This window comes from Aotus nancymaae, unplaced genomic scaffold (assembly GCF_030222135.1).
Source record: "Aotus nancymaae isolate 86718 unplaced genomic scaffold, 86718_ANA_hifiasm-v0.15.2.pri h1tg000040l, whole genome shotgun sequence".
Classification (NCBI taxonomy): Eukaryota; Metazoa; Chordata; class Mammalia; order Primates; family Aotidae; genus Aotus; species Aotus nancymaae.
Genome location: NW_026988454.1, coordinates 23016938 through 23038371, shown reverse-complemented (window position 1 = coordinate 23038371; position 21434 = coordinate 23016938). Strand labels below are relative to the sequence as shown.

Below are 21434 nucleotides of genomic sequence, written 5' to 3'. Positions count from 1 at the left end.
CTTAATATGACCAAACTGAGTCACTGAATTGGCTCCTATAACATATTCTACCCAGCGTACCACATCCCAATTGGTAGCAATCCTATTTCAGTTGCTTAGAGAACAGATAATAATCACCTTCAGTCCTGTCTTTCTCCCATTTTCAGTCTTTTAGGAAATCCTGTTGGTTCTCTGTTCAAAATGCAGAATCTGAATCAACCACCTCCACACTCCTCTGTCTCTGGAATTCTCAGCCCAGCAACCAGAATGTTCCTATTAAAATAAATTAAACTCTGTAGGAGCTTCCTGACTTATTCAGAGGGAAAGCCACAGTTCTCGGAATGGTCTGCAAGGCCCTACCTGATCTGACCTACCCGCACCTCACACCTTGCTCATTTCCTCTCTTGCTGTTTTTTCTCTTACACCCTGACTTCAGCCACACCGGTCCCTTGCTGAGCTTTCAGTCACAGTGCCAGGCTGTCAGCTGTGCCGAGAATGCCCCTTCTTTACTCAGACTTCTTCACTTGAATTTCAGCTCCCTCTGAGCACTCCTTCTCTCTCTCTCTCATCTTTTTCTACTTCTTTCTTTTTCTCTAGCATTTATCAGAATCTAATGTAACGATTTATTTTCTGTCTTTTTGTTTATTCTGGGTACTCTGGATGCTCGATAAAAGTTGTACGTTGACTGAAAGAACTATACCCAAAGGAGCATGTCCTTTGGTGTGAATGTTCCTTTGGTCTCTTTATCTCACAATAATTCTTTTTTATTCATTCGTGTTCTAAGGAATATTACATTTTGAAAATATTCCTACTTTAAATAGCCAAATCTTTAATAAAGATAATAGCTGACATAGAAATGTCAGCAATCATCTTTTCTCAAGAGTGAGAAATCATTTCAGTTACATGACATATTTGAAATGTAAACAAATTAAATAATCCAATGGTACTTTATGCCTTGAGATTATAGTCTGTTCAGAGGTTATCTTTTCTTGGCCTTGATACTGCCTGAATTGTTCAACTCAAGAATGGGAAAGATTTTTATATAAGGGAAAATAAATTGGCATCCCTTTAATTGTTGAGATAGCTTTTATCATATAGCTTATTTTTTTTAGCTGTATGTGCTGGATATTGCCAGATTCTTCCAGTGTTTGTACTTCTCAATGGTGTAGACATTTGATACCTTTGAAAGAGAGCGAAGGTGAGATTCTTAAATGCAGTGAGTAGCTTAAACATATGGAGTCTCTCTTGGCCAGGTGCAGTGGCTTATGCCTGTAATCCCAGCACTTTGGGCGGCCAAGGTAGGTGGATTACGAGGTCAGAAGTTCGAGACCAGCCTGACCAACATGGTGAAACCCCGTCTCTACTAAAAATACAAAAATTGGCAGGGTATGGTGATGCACGCCTGTAATCCTAGCTACTCAGGAGGCTGAGGCAGGAGGATCGCTTGAACCCGGGAGGCAGAGGTTGCAGTGAGTCAAGATTGTGCCACTGCACTCCAGCCTGGGTAACAGAGCGAGACTCCATCTAAAGTATGTATATATATATGGAGTCTCTCATTCAGTGACTATGTTGTCATGCATTATATTTTATAAATCAATCTAGCCTTAGGTCATTGAAGGGAAATATAAAGGGAAAGTTTTGTTATCGTTACAGATATAAAGAACAGGCTTCTAAAGCACATTTGTAATTCTTAATAATGCTGTTCTTTGAAAGTAGTAATTTATTCAATGCTAAATGAGCTCAATTCTAGTGGACATTCCTTTCTTAAAAGCAAAATTTTTAATTATGAAAATAATAACATATTACAGAGTTTATAAAACAAAGAATAAAAACATGGGCCATAGTTTTATCACCGTCACAACCGTTTTTATTCTGCATTATTTCTTTCTGCATATTCACCTTTTGCATAGTTTTACTTGGGTGCAGAGTTTTTGTCTCATCTTTTTCACTTAGATACCTGTCATGCCTATTTCTTCACGTTGCTATGTGGTCATTATCACAATAATTTTTCAAGGTTGCATAATGGTCTCTAGTGTGGCCATATCATAGAACCTAAATGTATTCCAGGTGTTGGAGAATTAAGTTTCTTTCAATTTTTTAAAAATCATAAATAATGTTATAAAGAAAACTCTTGTGTTTGTAGCTTTTTTGGATCATTTTCTTAGGCTATATTCCCAAAGGTGGAATTCTTGTTTCACACAATATGACCATAGTAATGATTCTTGATATATTGCCAGCCTGCTTTCCCAAATTATCAAACCAATTTTTTTGCCTCCAGCAATGTGTGAAAGTGAAGCTTAACCATACTCTGGCCTGTGATTTCTCATTTTTGTTCTGTTATTTGTGATCCTTGTATTGTTAGCATTAAAATACTAGTACTTCATAGATGTACAGAAATTTAGAAAACAATTTTGGAATATCAGACACGTGACTCAAGGTTCTTTCCCAGAGAGAAGGAAGCAGAGAACTGGTTTGATGTTCAGTTTAGTCATGCCTAGAAGGATAGGAGAAAACCCGTCCATGGTTTGTTAAACACATTAGTTGAAGAAATTTATATTTATCTCAAATTAGTGTGTGTGAAGTCATCTAGCTGACCATTTATACCTCCTTAGAGCATTGTTTTGGTGTTTTACGCTGGAACAAATTGGTTCACAAAAAAACACTACATTTATTTCTTTGCTTTCTAAGAATCTGTGTTGTAAGAGTTTTACAACAGTTTTCTGCTTATGAAACATTTTGGCTTCATCTTGGAGAATCAAATAATTTAATTTTTTTGATAATTAAATAATCTATCCCTTAGGAGAGTTAAGTCATCTACTTCCAAATGTTTCTGCAAGCAGAGGGCTTTGTTCTGCATTCGTCAACCAAAGCTCTAGGTAAAATGGCTAGAATCTTCCCCTACAAGTAACAGTGAACAGAGGCTTTGGAAAGAAATTCAGTCTGAGAGAAGAGCTGAGAAAGATGGTAGAATTTTAGATTAGCATCATTTTAATAGTAATGGGCTAGATGTGGTGCTCACACCTGTAATCCCAGTGCTTGGATCACTTGAGGCCAGGAGTTCAAGACTAGCCTGGTCAACAGAGCAAGACCCTTTCCCTACAAAAAAAAAAAAAAAAAATTAATAAGCTTGGTGTGGTGGAATGCAACTATAGTTTAGCTACTTAAGAGGCTGAGGCAGAAGGACAGCTTGAGCCAGGAGTTCAAGGCTGGAGTGAGCTATGTTGGTGAACCAGCCTGGGCAACAGACTGAGACCCTGTCTTTTTAAAATAAAGCAATTTTTTATTCTACAGCACGGAAGAGTTTCAAAATATCTTTTCATTCACTGTCTCACCAGTGACATTAGTAAAATGAAAGATATGATTAAAATGCAGAGAATTTAAGGGACAAACCCAAGTAAGGGCTCATGGACGCAGGGTGGGTAAGGGTGTGCCTGTGTGGTGTGGAGTGGACTGTACCCAAGGCTTTGGCTGCAAATCTTTATCTGGTTTTACTTTACTACCGAACAGTATTTTTAACATCTCCTCATTCATTCATACAAAAATTCATTGACTTTCCACTATACCTGCTGGGGCACAAATTTCAGCCTTCCGTGAGGGCTCAGTGTGGCACCAGAGTCAGGTTTGCAAAGAGGCCATGGTGAGGGAGTGTGGTGAATGCTGGATCACCATGAGGGGGCGCTGCGGCTCATGCTGGTGCACAGGTGGCATTGGAGCCAGGTCCCTAAAGGGTCAAAATGGGTGACCCCTTTGGATTTCTTTGACTTAGTCACCAGTGAGAGTTAATGAGATTGTTAAGAAAGCAAAACAACACAGATGTTGTCTTGAGATGATAACATCTTCTTTGTGGGCTGAAAGGGGATGACTACTTCCCTCTCCTGCTGTGGAGTTGATCCGCACTGCTTTCTTCCACAGACCTGCCTTGTATGAGATGCTCCCATTTTTCAGGAGTTTTCCTTCCTTGATCCCCTTCTAACAATAGCCTCCTGGGGTTCCACATTTTCTTTCATGGCAGTTTACTCATTTCTTCATTCATTAATCCAAAGGATGTACTGAGTGCTGAAATCTAATGAGAAGGAACACAGCTATTGAAAATTTGAAGCAAAAGCCTTCTGCGCTGCGCAGGCCATGAGGAGGAAAGAGCTCGGCCTGTTCTAGGAACAGAAATAAGGACTTTGAAGCTAGAAATTAGGGTGTATTAGGAGATGAGATCAGAGAGCAGGGAGGGTCCCGACCTTGGTAGGAAGTTTAGAATTTATTCTAAGTGCAACAGGAAGCCATGGGAGGGTTTTAAACAGAAGGCAGGATCTCATTTATCATCATTTAAATTTTATGATCTAGAAAATTTTAAGAAAAGTGCATATTAGCAAACTGTGATGCTTGATATATGGACAATTTGGATGATGGCTTTAGATTGAAGAAAGGGTAGGAAAGAGTTGCTATTTAAAGAAGGGGGGTGACCCCAGGATTTAGTATACACCCACATGTTTGCATTTTGTCTGTTCTTAGCTCAGTCCGTATGAACAAGGGCTAGTTTAGGACAGAAGTGTTAGCAGGGATTCCCCTCTTCCCTCCATTTCTCTTAGACCCTGTTTTCTTATTAAGAGACTGGCAGGATCCTGTCCCTGTCAGTGACGTCAGCACCCCAGCCATTATGGTGAGCTGATGCCATTCTCATGACGAAAATGAAGAGCAGCGGATTGACTTCCTAGTATTTCTGCCCTAAGCCATGCCAATCACTTCTTTATCCCTTAATCTCTTGTCCTTCCCCCTAAGTTATAGCAGGTGGGGAGAAATGTTCCCAGACCATTAAAGGAGGATAATTGGGAATCTCTCTATAGACATTTAAAGTTGAATAAGCAGCAATTTATTCAGCTGCTTGGTGCTCAGAGGCGCACCCATAGCATCCAAACAGCACCCTGAGTTTGAAGGAGTCAGAGAGGTGGGACAGGAGGATGGCTGTCTTCCATAAAGTGAATTCGAGCTCTTAGAAATTCCATTGAGAATAGAAACTCTGTGACTTTTAGTAGCTACATTCTGATATTTACAATCAGGTTTCCATTAATCTGCCATTTCAGGGCTTCATTTAGTTTAAATAAGTGTGTGGAAAGTACACAATGGGAAAAACCATGAGAGACCACATTACCTTAAATGTGTTTATTCTATTTGTTTTCTTGAATTGCTTTCCACCTTATTGCCTTTAAGCTAGTTACAGTTTTTTTTTTTCAACACACAGTTCACATGTATTTGAGAAGGTTGACCTCTCTCTCTCTTCTGTGTGTTTATACATATGAGGCTCCTTGGTACCCATCTGTACCTCTTTCAAAGGTTTGTGGATTTGTGGCACTTAACCACGTTCTGAGCTAGCATTTTTCTCTCTTCCCCTTTAGACCATAAGTTTCTTAAAGATTGGGGTCATTGCTGATTGTTGTCTTTTCTTATGTCTAGCATATATTTTATATATTGTATATATTTGTACTTCAGAATTTTTATTTTGGTGGAAATCTTCGTTGGAAATTATATTACACACTTTAGTGCCACCGAAGGATGGGAGAACATTTGAGGGTTTTCTTTTGGATGCAAGATAATCATTGTGCTCTCCAGTTGTTATTTTTGACTCTTGAGGTATTTGGGATTATATCCCCTTCTATTAAACATCTCAGAGCATGTAACTTGTAAAACACAATTTTGATATCGTTTTTGTTGTTGTTGTTTTGAGACAGGGTCTTGCTCTGTCGCCCAGGCTGGAATGCAGTGGCACCATCACAGCTCACTTTAGCCTCAAACTTCTGGAGCCAAGCAGTCCTGCCTCAGCCTCCTGAGTAGCTGAGACTATATCTGCATGCCACCATGCTTGGCTAATTTTGTTGTCGTTATTGAGATGGGGTCTAGCTATGTTGCTCAGGCTGGTGTCAAATTTCTGGCCTCAAGCAGTCCTCCTGCCTTGGCCTTCCAAAGTTCTGGGATTACAGGTATGAGCCACCACAGCCAGCCTCAGTTTTCCTTTTTGAAATTATTTTGTGTCTTCCCCTGTGTTCCAACTGATGCTAGTCTACTGCTTGGAGGCCAAAACTTCACTTTATACAGTTTGCCTGGGAGGGGCATTGAAGATCTTTTCACATATCTACTACAGGCTGAGTATCCTTTGTGTAAAATGCTTGGGATCAGAAGTGTTTCAAAATTCAGAGTTTTTGGGATCTTGGAATATTTTGTATCCATAATGAGATATCTCGTGAATGAGACCCAAGTGTAAACATGAAATTCATTTATGTTTCAGATATACCTCATACACATAGCCTGAAGGTCACTTTATACAATATAATTTCATGCACTAAAGTTTGTATATATTTGAACCATCAGAAAGCAAGAGTATCAGGTGTGGAATCATTTCAGCACTCCAGTTTCAGATTTTGGAACATTTCAGATATGGGGTTTTCAGATTTGGGATGCTCAACCTGGAAAATGCAAAATGTATAAGCCTTGTGACAAGTTGTCACATAAGAGCACTTCTAGTTTAATGGCCAAGCCTCGAGTCAGCAAGGAGCCAGATGTCTGCTGCATAGAAAAGTATGTGGTTGCTAGGTACCTCTCCCATCAACCACAAGGACTCTTTCCCTAAGTTCCGTGATAGGAAACATTTTTACAGAAGCAAAAACCCTCATTCTTCACTCACTCAGTTCTGACAGCACCAGTCTCTACTAGGCCTGCATTTGCCTTAGAGCCCTTGCACTTTCCACTTTCTCTGCCTAGATTGCTCTTTTGACAGTTATTCTCATGGTTTGCTCCCTCCTTCCTTCCAGTCTTTTTTAAAATATCAGTATCTTTCAGATGCCTCCCCTGACTACTTACACAAAATATTACCAACCCTCATCTTCAGCCCAGTCACCTCTCTCCCACTTATCCTGTGCGGTAGATTTTTATAATGATGAATCATGCCTCCCTGCGTCCACACTCCTGTGCAGAGGGAAATTTTTGCTCTTGTCATCAAAAGATAAAGTGCAGTTTTCCATTCTCTTGAATCTTCTCTGGCCTCATGACATGCTTCAAACAATAGAATGTGACACAGTGATACGCAAACTCTAGAGCTTTGCTGTCTAACATAGGAACCCTTAGACACCTGTAACCGTTTGTATTTAAATCACAATTAGATGAAATTTAAAATTCAATTCCTAGTCTTACTTCAAATACTAAATACTGTATGTGACTAGCAGGCACCATATTGGAGAGCAATTAGAGACCACATAGAGGGAAGCTGAGGTACCCCAGACAGTAGGCAGTGATGATATCCAGACACGTGTGTGAGGCCGTTTTATCCCACCCTCCTTATCTAAGCTACAGGATGACTCTGGCCTCACCAGTAATCCCAGGTGGTACCAGCCAAAGAACAGGTTAAATTGCCAACCCACAGAATCATGAAAAGTAATTGTCATTGTTTTACGTTATAAGTTTTATGTAGGTTTGATACACCATAGTGATAATGGATACACCCTTCAATTCTAATGACTGGCAGTAATTTTGAAACCATGCCCTAAAGAGTTACCTCAGGGATTAAGATGTGACAAAATGAGGAAGACAGAGTGAATCCATACCATCCATGACAGTGAAATCAGTTCCTTATTTATCTAGAAGGATATTTGCTATTACTAAAATAAAAACCAACAGCAGACTGAAATAGTTATTAATAGTACAGACTTAGTTTTACATCAAAAAATTATTACCAGTAATTTGCAAAGTAGATAATTAAAACATATAGAACTAACAGGAATCCATAATTATTTCAATTTAAGATGAACAGATTTGGGTGACTTGTTATATCTCACTCTGCCATATTTTGTAATATTAAATACATAGTATTTAATTCTGAAAGCATTTCTTCCTCAATTTATTATGCTCAAGCATTTATTGAGTGCTTTCTATATGTGTCTAGCCAGGTACAGTAAAGGATCTGATATGATTAAAACCTGAACCTTACCATGGAAGAACTCACAATTTAATGGTGGGGACAGATGCATGGTCACAATATATGCACATGAACACAGCACAAGCTGTGTTAGAGGACTAGTAAGTGCTCTAGAAACACTGAGGTGGAAGCAGCCGTCTTATTATTGCATGTACTGAACATAAGGAATGAGCTCTTACTTTGCAGAGGCACTGGGGATAAAGACTACCCTGTGTAACCCCAGCACTTTGGGAGGCCAAGGTGAGCAGATTGCCTGAGCTCAGGAGTTTGAAACCACCCTGGGCAACATGGTGAAACCCTATCTCTACTAAAGTAAAAAATAAGAAAAAGAGCTGGGCATGGTGGTGCATGCAGGTAATCACAGCTACTCAGGAGGCTGAGGGAGGAGAATCGCTTGAGCCCGGGAGGCGGAGGTTGTAGTGAGCCAAGATCGTGCCGCTGCACCCCAGCTTGGGCAACAGAGTGAGACTCCATCACAAACAAACAAACAAACAAACAAACAAACAAACAAAATTATCTAGAGACTTGTTTTGGATAAAGAACAGAATTATTGTTTTATTTTATTTTAATAATAACCTTGAGATAGTATTTCTATCTCATAAAATTTACCCATTTAAAATGTGCAATTCAGGAGCTTTTAGTTTTTTCACAGAACTGTGCACCATCATTGCTGTCTAGATTTATAACTTTTTCATATTCCAAAAAGAACTCCCATACCCGTAAGCCGTCACTCCAGTCCCTCCCCTTTCTCCCCAAGTTCCCCAGCCCTAAGCAACTGGTCCTCTACTTTCTGCCTCTGTAGACTTGCTTGTTTGGGACATTGCATGGCAATGGAATCTTACACTATGGGCTTTCACGTCTAGCTTCTTTCACTGAGCATGTTTTTAAAATTCTTCCATGTTATAGCATGCATCAGTATTTCATTTGTTTTTATTACTGAACAAGATGTCATCATATTATGGATATTCCACATTTTGTTTATCCATTCACCAGTTGATGGATATTTGGGTTGTGTCCATCTTTTGGCTATTATGGATAAGGCTACTATAAACTTTCATGTATAAATGTTTACGTGGACATACGTTTTCCTTTTTCTTCAGTGTGTATCTATGTGAAGAATTGCTGGGTCATGTGGCAACTCTGTGTTTAACATTTTGAGGACATGCCAGGCTGATTTCTGGAGTGGCTCTGTGTCCGCACCCAGATCTCACCTTGAATTGTAATAATTCCTGCGTGTCATGGGAGGGACCTAGTGGGAGGTAACTGAATGAATCTTGCGGGCGGGTTTTTCCCGTGCTGTTCTCCTGACAGTGAATAAGTCTCATGAGATCTGATGGTTTTATAAAGGGGAGTTCCCCAGAACATGCTCTCTTGCCTCCTGCCATGCTCTCCTTCATCTTCTGCCATGATTGTGAGGCCTCTCCAGCCATGGGGAACTGTGAGTCCATTAAACCTCCTTCCTTTGTAAATTACCCAGTGTCAGGTATGTTTTTATTAGCAGCATGAGAATGGACTAATACAGGCTGCAATTTTATCATTCCACCAGCAAGCATCAAGCTTCCTGTTTCTTCACATCCTCACCAATAGTTGTTATTATATGGAGCAGAACTGTTTTGAATGAAAATACAAACTCATTAAAACAGAAAAATTCCAATTAGATTATGTTATATGCATTTAAGGTGGCCCATATATCAGTCACGTGATGTTAGAACTTAAAGCCAAATGCCACTTTGTAGCTCTGTGTACAAAACAGCTCATTGGAGTCTAATGATCTTATCATTAATGTTCACCAGGTGGTTGGGAAATGCAGGTTTTCTTTTATGTCTAATTGAAAGAGGTAAAGGGAGAAATGATTATGTGTGTAGTGCTGTTGAAAGTTAAATCTATTTCTGACATACAATTAAATATAATTGAAATAGGACAAATTGAATAACAAAATTAAATTTACAAACTAGGATATGAATGGAAATTATTATATGTGTGCTGCTTTGAGGATATTTGGGTGGTGTGTTGGCATTAGGGCCAGAGCCCCAAATTTGTACTTATTTGGCCTGGTTCCTACCTGCACAGACTTGCCTTCTGTACTTTGCTATGTTGGCATATCAGAGGAGTTCACCAGGCATTCTCCAGCCAGCACCCTGCTCAAAGAGGATGTCTTTTCTTTTCCAAAGCAGTGGAATTTAATGTGGTTAAAAAGGAAAATAGATTCTTTTAAGATTCAGACTTGCTTTTAATGAATCCAGGAGACCTGACAATGATATTTTATGAAAAACAAAAATAAAAATCTGACAGTACTCCCCAACTTGTCAGTGGCTTCCCATAACCCATTATTGGGTGAGTGAGTCTCTGTGCTTAAGAGGCATTGCTGTGGTCTTTGTGGCCTGACCTCTGCCCACACCGTCAGCTTCAGCTGCTACCACTGTCTGAGTACTGAAGTGTTTGTAGTTCCCTGAGTGCACACGCTGTGACACTCCTGCATTCTCTGCTAGTGTTTAGTCCCTTTGCTGGGAGTACCTTTCTCTCTCTGCAGGACTCAATGTAGACACCACCTCCCCCAGGAAGCGTTACGGATCCCCCAAGGTTCTGCTAGGTCCCAGACATGGCATTAATCTGGGCGCTTTGTTTACCATGCTGAACAAAAACAGAAAAAGTCCCTGGTCTAGTGGAGCTTCTATTTTATCTGAGAGAGAGACTAAACAAGAAATGCAGAATGTCATCTGCCTTGCATAGTAGAAGGTGACAGGTCTAGGAAATACAAAGATAGTTAAGCAGAGTAATGAGAACGGGAAACGTAAGGGATGGGAAAGGTGGAATGCTACATTCAGTAAGGTCGGTGGGTGGGCTTCACCTTCTAGACAGCCTTAAAAAGGATGAGGGGATCTGTGATATGGCTAAATCTAGGGAAAGAGCTTTCCAGGAAGAGCAAACAGCCAGCCACAGAGATTACTTTATTGTGAGAGCCTCCATGTTAAACTAATAAAATTCCATCCATAAAGGAAGTTGGTAAGTTGGTTTTCCAAAGTGTCCTTTATATAGACAAATATATATATATATTTCCATTTCAGTTTTTGAAATCTAAAAAAAGTTCCAAGACAAATTTCTCCTTTGCCTTCTTCCCTCCCTATACCCTTACACAATGCACATTTTATGTACTATTAATAGTTTAGAATTCCTAGTCAGAAATTACTGTACACTTAAGTTGCATGGATCTTATTGTCTTCTTTCTCCACCGTAAGCTCTGGATTTGCCTGTGAAATATATGCCCCATGATAGTTTTATATTTCCAGAGGGCCAGTTTTGCATCTGCTCTTCCTTCTCTGAGTCATATGCCTTTATGTCCCATCTTCTTTCAGTTTTTAATTTTATTCCACATTATTGCCTATTGGTGTTTTCTGGTTGATCTTTTGTGCTAAATTCTAAATACCATGTGTGAATTCTTCCTCCTATGTGATAAACCAGAATGAAGAGGTGTTCTAAGGTCTGCACCTTCTCTTCAGTGGCTTGCATTAATTCTGTACATTCCTGGGACTTCCCCTTCCTCAAGAAGAAATCTAGCACAGCCCTTGCACAGCATTTTAAGAATTGTTACTGCTCCCGGTTGGGTGTGGTGGCTCACACCTGTAATCCCAGCACTTGGGAGGCCGAGGCAGGTGGATCACTCGAGGTTAAGAATTCGAGACCAGCCTGGCCAACCATGACCAACATGGTAAAACTCCATCTCTACTAAAAATACAAAAATTAGCTGGGCACAGGGGCGAGCACCTGTAATCCCAGCTACTCGGGAGGCTGAGGCAGGAGAATTGCTTGAACCTGGGAGGTGGAGGTTGCAGTGAGCCAAGATCACGTCACTGCACTCCAGCCTGGGTAACATAGTGAGACTCCATCCCTGACCTCAAAAAAAAAAAAAAAAAAGAATCTTTACTGCTCCCACATTTACTGATTAGATTTTGGTTTGGGAGATACTCTTGACCACCAATATTAAAAAATAATAATTCTGCTATATTGCCTGTTTTTCACTGCTATTTTTTAAGTAAAATGATTTTTCCTATCATTAGTATATATTTTTAGGTGATTTTGGAAGTAAATGCTAGAGATATTTTTATTCCTCTAGAGCTTCTTGCTCTAACAACATAATAATCTAAGTTAAAAGAACCGGCTCAAAATGTATAAATGTTATTTTTTTGGATTAAAAATATATTTTTCCTATTTCTCTTGCATCTCTTTTTATTTCCATATATTAGGAACTGTAAATGCCAGATGTATATTATCTTTTTTTTTTTAATTTCCTGGAGTGTCACATCCTGCAACTTCTTCACAAGCTGCGTTTGTTAAATAGCAGATGATGGAAGGTTTGTCGCCCGCCCGCCCCCACACCCACCAACATAGTCATTTAACGCTCATCAGTGATAATTGCTGTGTGAATTTAGTTGATTTATGCTTGCTTCACTGTCAGTCTTTGGTTTTACAGAATCTAGGAAGGACATACAAATGTACCTATGCACTTTAGAGAAAGTTTTATTTTATCCCATATCCTGTGTTACATCACTATATCTTAAGTGTGGATTTTTTTGTTTACTTTGTCCTTTTATTTTAAGCTTTTTATCAAAGTGATAATTGTATAGTTTAAAAGTCAAGGCAGTGGCTCACGCTTGTAATCCCAGCACTTTGGGAGGTCGAGGCGGGTGAATCACCTGAGGTCAGGAGTTCAAGACCAGCCTGGCCAACATGGAGAAACCCTGTCTCTACTAAAAATACAAAAAATTAGCAGGGCATGGTGGCACATGCCTGTAATCCCAGCTACTTGGGAGGCTGAGGCTGGAGAATCACTTGAACCTGGGAGGTGGAGATTGCAATGAGCTGAGATCACGACATTGCATTCCAGCCTGGGCTACAAGAGCAAAACTCCATCTCAAAAAAAAAAAAAAGGCAGATAACGTTTAAAATGCTATCACACAACAAATAACATTTTTGTCACTCCATCTCTCACTAGTTCTTGTCAGCTGTTCTCATTCCTCCCACCTGTGAGGGTTAAGCTACACTTTTGTTAGCCCAAGTGCACTTTCCAGTACGCTTACCATGTTATGACTTATCTCCTCTACATGCGTGTAGGAAAATTATCATTAATAGTGGTTTCTTAAGTAGCACTTGGGGAGAGTGATGGGTGGCATGTGCATGCTTCATGGCCTTATTTAATCAAGCACTCTATTCTTGATTTACTGCTAAATCCTCCTTTAATCTTTAGATTTCATAAAGGCTATCATGAGATTTTCTGGATATAGAAAATGTAGCCCATTAGTCTTTGTCAACTTCATTGCTGGTGTTTTTTGTTTTGTTTTGTTTAGATCCATATTTTTACATAAGATGATTATTCTGGTATATCTAGATTTTTTCATTCTTACCTTTTATCGACTGTGGAAGGAAAGGCTCTTGCCTGCAAATACTCTAGCATCCCAACATAGTATGTCAACTACTACTACAAATTTAGTTGTCTTCAAAAGGAAAGATTTTATTCGTTCCAAAATACGATGAAAGTTCAGTATTTTAGAAAATAAAAGTGTGACTTTTCATAATGGGTTGCCAGGGAACTACACTCAAAACAAAATATTAGAGCCAGTAGGTGGTTGTGTGTTTAAGAGGATAACAATATTAACAAATTCGATTTGGCAACAGCATTAAAATTGCACCTGAGAAAATCTTCATTTGTCTCGCAGTAGTTGCTGAAGGAGTTTTGTTGTTTTCATAGGTGTAGGGGTAAAAGTTTAGCTCCGCTTAAGAGAACAAAAGTGCTAAAGAGAAACTATTCTGAGAATCATAGATTTGCATGAAAAACCTCACAAAGGAAAAATAGTAATTGCCTCAGCATGAGAGATGGAACATATTTTAAGATAATTGGAGACTGTTTTATATGTGCTCTCCTTGGATTAGTTTTGATTTCTGTATGTACTTTGTTACTGTCTCTTCATTTTTTTTCTTAATGTAGTCTAAAAATTGTAAAGCACTTCTGAGGATCTCATTGTTACTTGTGAAATTACCTTTCTCTGTATCATTGGATAATTTTTTTTTAGTCTTACAAGAAAAAAGCTAACTTAGCACAGGCTATTTTATCAATCTCACATCAGTGAAAAGCCTAAAAGTACATTTTGTGTAAGTTCAAATACACTGTAACAATTTCCTTTAGGTGATTATTTTAAAGCTGTTTCTTTTTTTTGTATACTTAAGTTTTACTGAAATTATCTTTTTGCCTTTGTTCCGATTTTTTTCATTCATATCTCTAAAATTTACAGTTTGGCTTTTAATTTAGCTGAGATGCTTGCGATCAGTCATTTTCTTGATAAGTGTGGTCAGAAGTGGTATAGTTGAAGATGTCCCATTATTTGGTGAACAGATGAGGTTACAAACTCAACTTTTGCCTCTCTTTTGAAAGGCCCTGAGACGAGAGTTAAAAGAGAAAGAATATTCCGTCCTGAATGCTGTCGACCAGGCCCGAGTTTTCTTGGCTGATCAGCCAATTGAGGCCCCTGAAGAACCAAGAAGAAACCTACAATCAAAAACAGGTGAGACTGGTTTCTCTGCTACATCATAAAAAACACATGCTAGGAGAAGAAAAACCCCAAAGTCAAGTAGGAAATTTCCTTACAACATTTTAGGATCTAATATTTAAATCTTTTCTTCCAAGTGTGACTTTAATCAAATATACCATTATTTAACAGATATCTAGATTCTTAAACTAAAAAAATAAAATTTTTATATACCTCAATATCAATTTTGAAGGAAATTAACTGCAGAAAATATGGATTGATCTAAAAGTACACTGTAACTATAAAAATTTTTGTAAGAAATAAAAATTTATATTTCTTATATTTAAACAAGTTACATGATAAATAATTGCAAATAGTAGAAAGTTATTAAAATACAATAGTGAATATGTAAAATAGTTAAAGATCTATAAATAAGATTACTTTTGATAATGACACACCAAAATCCTTTCTTTTATAAGCAGGCAACATTTCTTTAATTTAAAAATAACACCCTGTAGTGTTTATTTACTTTGGCTTAAAGCTCAAACAATAACTACCTTACTAGCAAAATTACTAGCAAAAATTTATATTTCTTATATTTAAATGCGTTATGTGATAAATAATTGTAAGTAGAAGAAATTTATTAAAATGGTAAATATATAAAATATTTAAATATCTGTACATAAGATTACTTTTAAAAATGAGACACCAAAATATTTTTCTTTTACAAGCCAACAATGGCATTTATTTAATTTAAAAATAACAACCTGTAGCATTTATGTACTTTAGCCTAAAATTGAAACAGTAACTTACCCTACTAGCAAATAGCAATATCTCACATAGTAAACTTAAGAGAAAATATGTAATGAATTTTGGGTCCAATATATATCTTCATTGTGATTTTTCACTGTTGACAATCAAATCATTCCGATTTGTTTTTTAAAATAAACATGCCATTCCAAATCGTTTTTCATCATTCGCTTCATATCGTAACAGCAAACCTGAAAGATTGCCTCATGCTGTGTCCAGCAATGTAAATCATGAACATTTATTACTTGTAAGGGAAGCATAGTTGGAAAATGCTTTCTTTGACTGCAGCTGGAACTGGATCAGACATATGGACAAGTAGCCATTTTCCTACTAAATCTTTCTCAAGGAATCTTCTTTAGTCCAAATAAATTTTCCATCAAGACCATAATCTTTTTGACTCTCTGAAACTATTTGTATGTGTGTGTGTGTATGCACACACACACAGCACATTTAACTTGTCTAGCATTCCTTTTTATTTTCTGCTGGTGGTCTCCCTATCTTTCCAGTTAGCCTCCTAGGAAGCTAGGTCATTGTTGAGTCTTCCCACTTTTCACCAAATCCAGCGGTCTACAAATCACTCACAATTATTATTTCTTTTATTTTTCCTTTTCTTTTCTTCAAGACAGAGTCTCACTATGTCACTTAGGCTGGAGTGTAGTGGTGCGATCTCGGCTCACTGCAACCTCTGCCTCCCAGGTTCAAGCAATTCTCACACCTCAGCTTCTCAAATAGCTGGGACTAAAGGCTTCCACCACCACGCCCAGCTAGTTTTTGTATTTTTAGTAGAAACGGGGTTTCACCATCCTGGCCAGGCTGGTCTGGAACTCCTGGCCTCAAGAGATCCACCCGCCTCAGCCTCCATAAGTGCTGAGATTACAGATGTGAGCCACTGTACTCAGTCTTGTATTTGTTATTTCTATCTTTGAAGAATTATTCCTTCTGAATATTCTGTTACATATAATTTATACACATATTCATATGTACATATACATACAACATACGTGCACATTAATTCTGCATTCTCAGCCTTTTGTGTTTAGTTCTGGAATAATTATAGGCAGAATCTGTCGCTACTTTTGGTAGCATCTGTCCCACTGCATTGTTCTGTCATCTGTGTGCAACACATAGTATTTGCCCATCTATTCTCTCTCCTCCACTTTAATCTACTACTGATAATTAAATCTTACATAATCATATTCATGTTTCTCCCATGATTATACATCTTGCCTGACTTTCCATTGCATACTGAAAAACAATCTTGGCCTCCAGCATGACATTTATTATTTTGTTTTCTTTATTTTATTATTTTATTTGTGACAGGGTCTTGCTCTGTTGTCCAGGCTGGAGTGTAGTGGTGAAATCACGGCTCACTGTACCTCAACCTCCTAGGATCAAGTGATCCTCCCACCTCAGCCTACTGAGTAGCTGAGACTACAGGCTACCTTTTTAAAAATTTTCTGTAGAGATGGCATCTCACTGTGTTGCCTAGGTTGGTCATGAACTCCTGGGCTCAAGCCATCTTCCCACTTTGGTCTCCACAAGTGCTGAGATTACAGCTGTGAGCTACCGTGCCCAACCTAGCATAATATTTATTTTAAAATTCTTTGTAATTGAAGCCCTCCTGATTTTTCAACAAAGTTTTTACTACCATTTTTATAGTTCCATAACAATCTACTTCCTTGAATGATTTTGTAACTATCTTGTCATGGACCTGCTACATTCTCTTCTTCCATCTTTTGGAGTTCTTTCAAAAGAGCATTTTAAGGCTTACTTATGTCCTTAACATACAATATTAGAATGGATAAGAGCCTTAGAGATGAACTAGTCCAAGCCTACTCACTTAACAGATGAGAAAACTGAGGTCCATCAGGAGAAAGCAACTGCTCAGGTCTCAGCCCAGTCCTGTTGGATATCTAACATGTTTGTATCGATTTTCAGATGTTAAAATTTCCTTATTTGCCCCGAGTTGAGGAATCCAGTTTTGATCATTTTACAACCTATGCAGTGCCTGTGTATATCAGGCAGTCAATGAAAGTTTGATGAAGAATACATGACTGCCTGGGTAAATAAGTGGTATAAAGAAATTAGTTTAGTTATTATTGTGACTTACATACAATCTATTACAATAAAATTTTTATGAGCTAGGTGGTTAACAATGATTCCTTTCTCACTCCTCCCCCTGCCATCACCACCATATTTAAAAACAAGGAAAATGAGCCCAGATGTCTCATGTACCCCATAAATATATGCAGTTATTATGTATCCACCAAAATAAAAAAAAGAAAGTAAGCCCAGACTGTAGAGAATTCTTTGAAAGAGTTGAACTCATCAGTACTTTCTTTTGCTCACAACCTTGAGTCTATAAAGAATAATTGTAGATGGGAGAAACTGATATTATCAGCAGGAGAGTGATTGGATTATTGGTTTTTAAGATGAAATGGAAATAAACCTCAACTTTTCTAGAATAAACGCTCAACATTTATGGAATTCCTTTCCTATATCTATCAAGAAACCCCTGCCCTCTCTCGCCACCCTGAGTCCATTCTTCCTGCAGTCTTTGCATCATACCTCATACCCCTCCAGCCTCTGGATTGCTCAGGCTAAAATCCATTGGGCCACTGTGTGTGTGTTGGCTCTTTTTTCCTTTTGTCACTCAAATCCATACTGTCAGCAAGTCCTGTCATCAGCATATTAAAAATGTACCTAGAATATGATCCTTTATCTCTCTGTCTACTATCCTCTCCTGGTCTCAGCTCCACCATCTCTTACTTGGATGATTGCAGGTTCCTTCAACTCATCTCCCTCCTCTGCCTTTGCTCCCTTATTTGAAATTTCCAACACAATAGCCATAAGGACCATTTGAATATATTAGTCATATCATATCACTCAGAGAAGTCAGATTCTTATAATGGCTCACAGACTCTATGCCATGTTACGTTTCTGATCTGGTCTCTTATTATTGTCCCTTTCATTCCACTCCCTGTAGATGTAAGGTCCATGAAGACTAGAGTTGGTTTTTTTTTTTTTCACTGCTGTATTTTGTAATATTTAGAATACTATCTGGCACATGGTAGGTGCTGATCACATAGTTTTTGAATGAATGTATGTGTGAGCTGAGCACTGTTCAAGATGGATAAAGAAGTATAAGACATGTTCCTGAGAAGATTTCAATGTAGTGAGACATCAAAACTAGCGCAGAGGCTAAGAAAGGAAGCAATGTAGAAGTTTCTATACTCAGGCACTCAGTTGTGTCCTGAGTATTCTAAGTGATGTGGGCATTCCAGGAGAGAAGGACTCTGAGGGTCAGAGTGGAGAGGTTGATTCCTGAACTAGTCTTAGGGGTATGGACAGATAGGAAGTGATTAAGTTCAGGAAAGAGAGATGGCCATGCTGGGAGACAAGATCCTTAGCAGAACAGCTCAACCATAAGGAGAGAGCAGCTGTATATTGGCGAGTCAGTAGACATCCTGGCCTGGCTGCCAGTCTTGTGCCTGGACGGGAGATGGGGATGAAATGCTTGTATGTGCTGAAGGGTTCAGACTACCGAGGACCTGGGCAGTCAGGCAGAACACTGTGACTTCATACAACAAGAAAGAAGGTGCTAGTACAGTTTTTTTTTTTTTTTTTTTTTTAAGCTTGGGGAAAAAATGAGAAGTTCCCTTGTCTCATCTTATCAATTTAAAATCTGCCTTCAGTTGGCTTTTCTTGTCTCCTTGCTTCCCTAGTACTTGCCAAATCACTGTGATAAAGTTGATAAAAAGTGACTTTATAGCAGTAAAAAATGTTACATCACTAAAACTCCACATTATTCTAGACTCTTCTCAGTGGTCAGTCATGTAAGAGTTAAAAAGATATTGGCTTTTGAGTCCTTATTTTGCTGTGACAGTCAGATGTTTTAAGCCCCATTTTTTAAATACTACATTTGGTGGTCAAGAAAAAAAGTCATGTCAGTTTAGCTTTATGGGGTATTTTTTTGCTTATGATTAGCAATTTTCATACTGCCTCCTTTCCTGATATTATTTTCTATAATACTGGCTGGTTTTACCTGTTGTTAAAAATAAATGAAGAAAGCCATCCATGATAGCTTTTATACTTTTGTTGTCTACTATGGGTTATGTACAGCTGCTACTAGAAATAGCAGGCATTTGAAGATTAGTTATCGTGTTTGATGCTGAAGTATTCAGTGTTGGAGAGGTTAGATCAGGGAGAAATCAAGCAATTTTTTTCTGGTTCTATTAAGCATTTTGTGAGTATGTGATGTTATCATGCTATAAGGACATACCAAGATGGAGTCACCTCTTTAACCATTCTAGAAAATACTTTTCTCTATGATTTTTATCTCCAATGCCTTTTTCTCTTCCAGCTCCTTTAAAATTTTTTTCTATTGGCAATTATAGTGTTGTGTATATTTTAAAATATTTAAATATCACTATTGACCATACCACATTAGGTTCTTCCATACCAAACTTTTGCTAGGCCTATTTCAATACGTTCTTAATTGGCATTTCTCCATTAACATAAATACTAAAATGATAAACCTGAAGCACAAACCTGACATGAGGTTTCCTGGGGTAAAAACTGTCCGCAGTGCGTGCCATGGGGTCTGAGCTCCTCCGCCTGGCACAGAAAGCTGCACAGTGATTTGGCCTCAGCTTTTCCATCTGGCCCCACCTCGTGCCTCTCTTCACTCCACTCTTGAGGTTCATTGGAAGCCAGGCTCCTCACGATGTTCTGCAGGTAGTGATCTTCCTTGCCTTTGCCCCATTGCCCATCCCGGTTTTCTGCCTGTAGGTCCTCTGACCTGATTTCCAACACTTGCCTCATTCATCCCTGCAGCTGCTGCTCTTCCTGCCGGCTCTGCTGGGGCTTTGTGTCTTCCTGGCCACTTTCCCTTCCCGAGCTCTCTGCCATGATTCCCTGGCACCCTGTTGTCCCTCTCGATGTGTTTTTCAATGTCTGTGTCTGAAGCTCAGCACTTCCCTCTTTTTTTAGTGACTACCCTCCTTGAAGGAGAATCTGAAAGAGTGTAATAAACTGATCTGAGCAGCCAAGATAGAGATTGTATGGAAAACATAATGCAGATCCTCTTCTTAGATCATGGGAAAGCCACTCAGATACCTCTCAGACATATTAACTCCTACTGTAGACACTGGTATGACTATATGAACTTGATGTCTGGTGCATGATGGGTAAGTAGCAAAATGAAGTGATAGGACAGGGACAAAGATTAGTGGTGAGAAATGACTCCAGCAGTCTGACAGCAATGAGGAGAAAGAAATGATAAAGAGATATGCAAGAATCCTAAAATAAAACAAAACCAGGTAGTCTTTGGGACTTTTAACAGTAAAAGAAAACTGAAGTTATGAATTATGGTGTGTGTATTTCTGAAGGCAGAATATAAATCAGTTAAGAGAAGGCATAGGAATTTATATTATATTTTAGTAAATTTTCTTCCAAAATGGTAACCATAAAAAAATAGGGCTAAATGGGTAAAATGTAGCTCTTTAGAAAACTCAGCTACTCACATTTCTGCTTATAAATGGCTATTAAGTAAATACGATTTTTAACTGAACTAAAATTATCTGAATTGTTGTAGAAATATTACAGAGTTCACAGCTTTGTCAGTCGTCCCCGTCTCTTGTTTGAGCAATATGGAAATACTTAATTTCATTTAATTTGTATCATGTCAATGTATACTTTTTCCTTTTAATGCAATTGAACTGTTTTTCATTTGATTTTAATCCCTAGTTTGTGTGTGTTAGAAAGTATCACAGTACAACAATCAATTTCTCATCCTTTGCATTGTCCTTGGTGCTTTTCAAGTCACTTTCATATTCATTCTCCTGTCTTTCCCAATTAATTGAGCTGAATGATTTTTTTCAAATAAAAACACAAAGGCCAAGAAGATATTATGATGCTGACCAAAGTCATCCAGCTAATGAAAGGCAGATGCAAGACTAGAGCCCTAAACGTCTCCCTTAACCTTTGGATTTTGGCTGGCTTTTGACTCATCCCTTCAATTTCATCTCCTCTATCCATGTTCACTAATGGCTGTCTGGCCCCTAACCTCCTAGTTAGGAGTGTCTAGAGCTTGACTCTCAGTGTCTAGAGCTTCTTAACCTTGCATCCATGTTTTCTGGTCTCTCCTTGTGCTGCTAATCTCCCCTGGC

The 21434-nt window shown here is 38.5% G+C and overlaps 1 protein-coding gene across 5 annotated transcripts in view; it reads left to right on the top strand.

Annotated features, from left to right (window-relative positions):
- Positions 1–21434, top strand: part of UTRN (utrophin) — a 580690-nt gene that overhangs the window by 445196 nt on the left and 114060 nt on the right. For all 5 annotated transcript variants that reach the window (XM_064360600.1, XM_064360601.1, XM_064360599.1 and 2 more), the window contains one exon: positions 14361–14490. In XM_064360600.1, coding sequence (XP_064216670.1) covers positions 14361–14490 — 130 coding nt within the window. The remainder of the gene's footprint in view (positions 1–14360; positions 14491–21434) is intronic.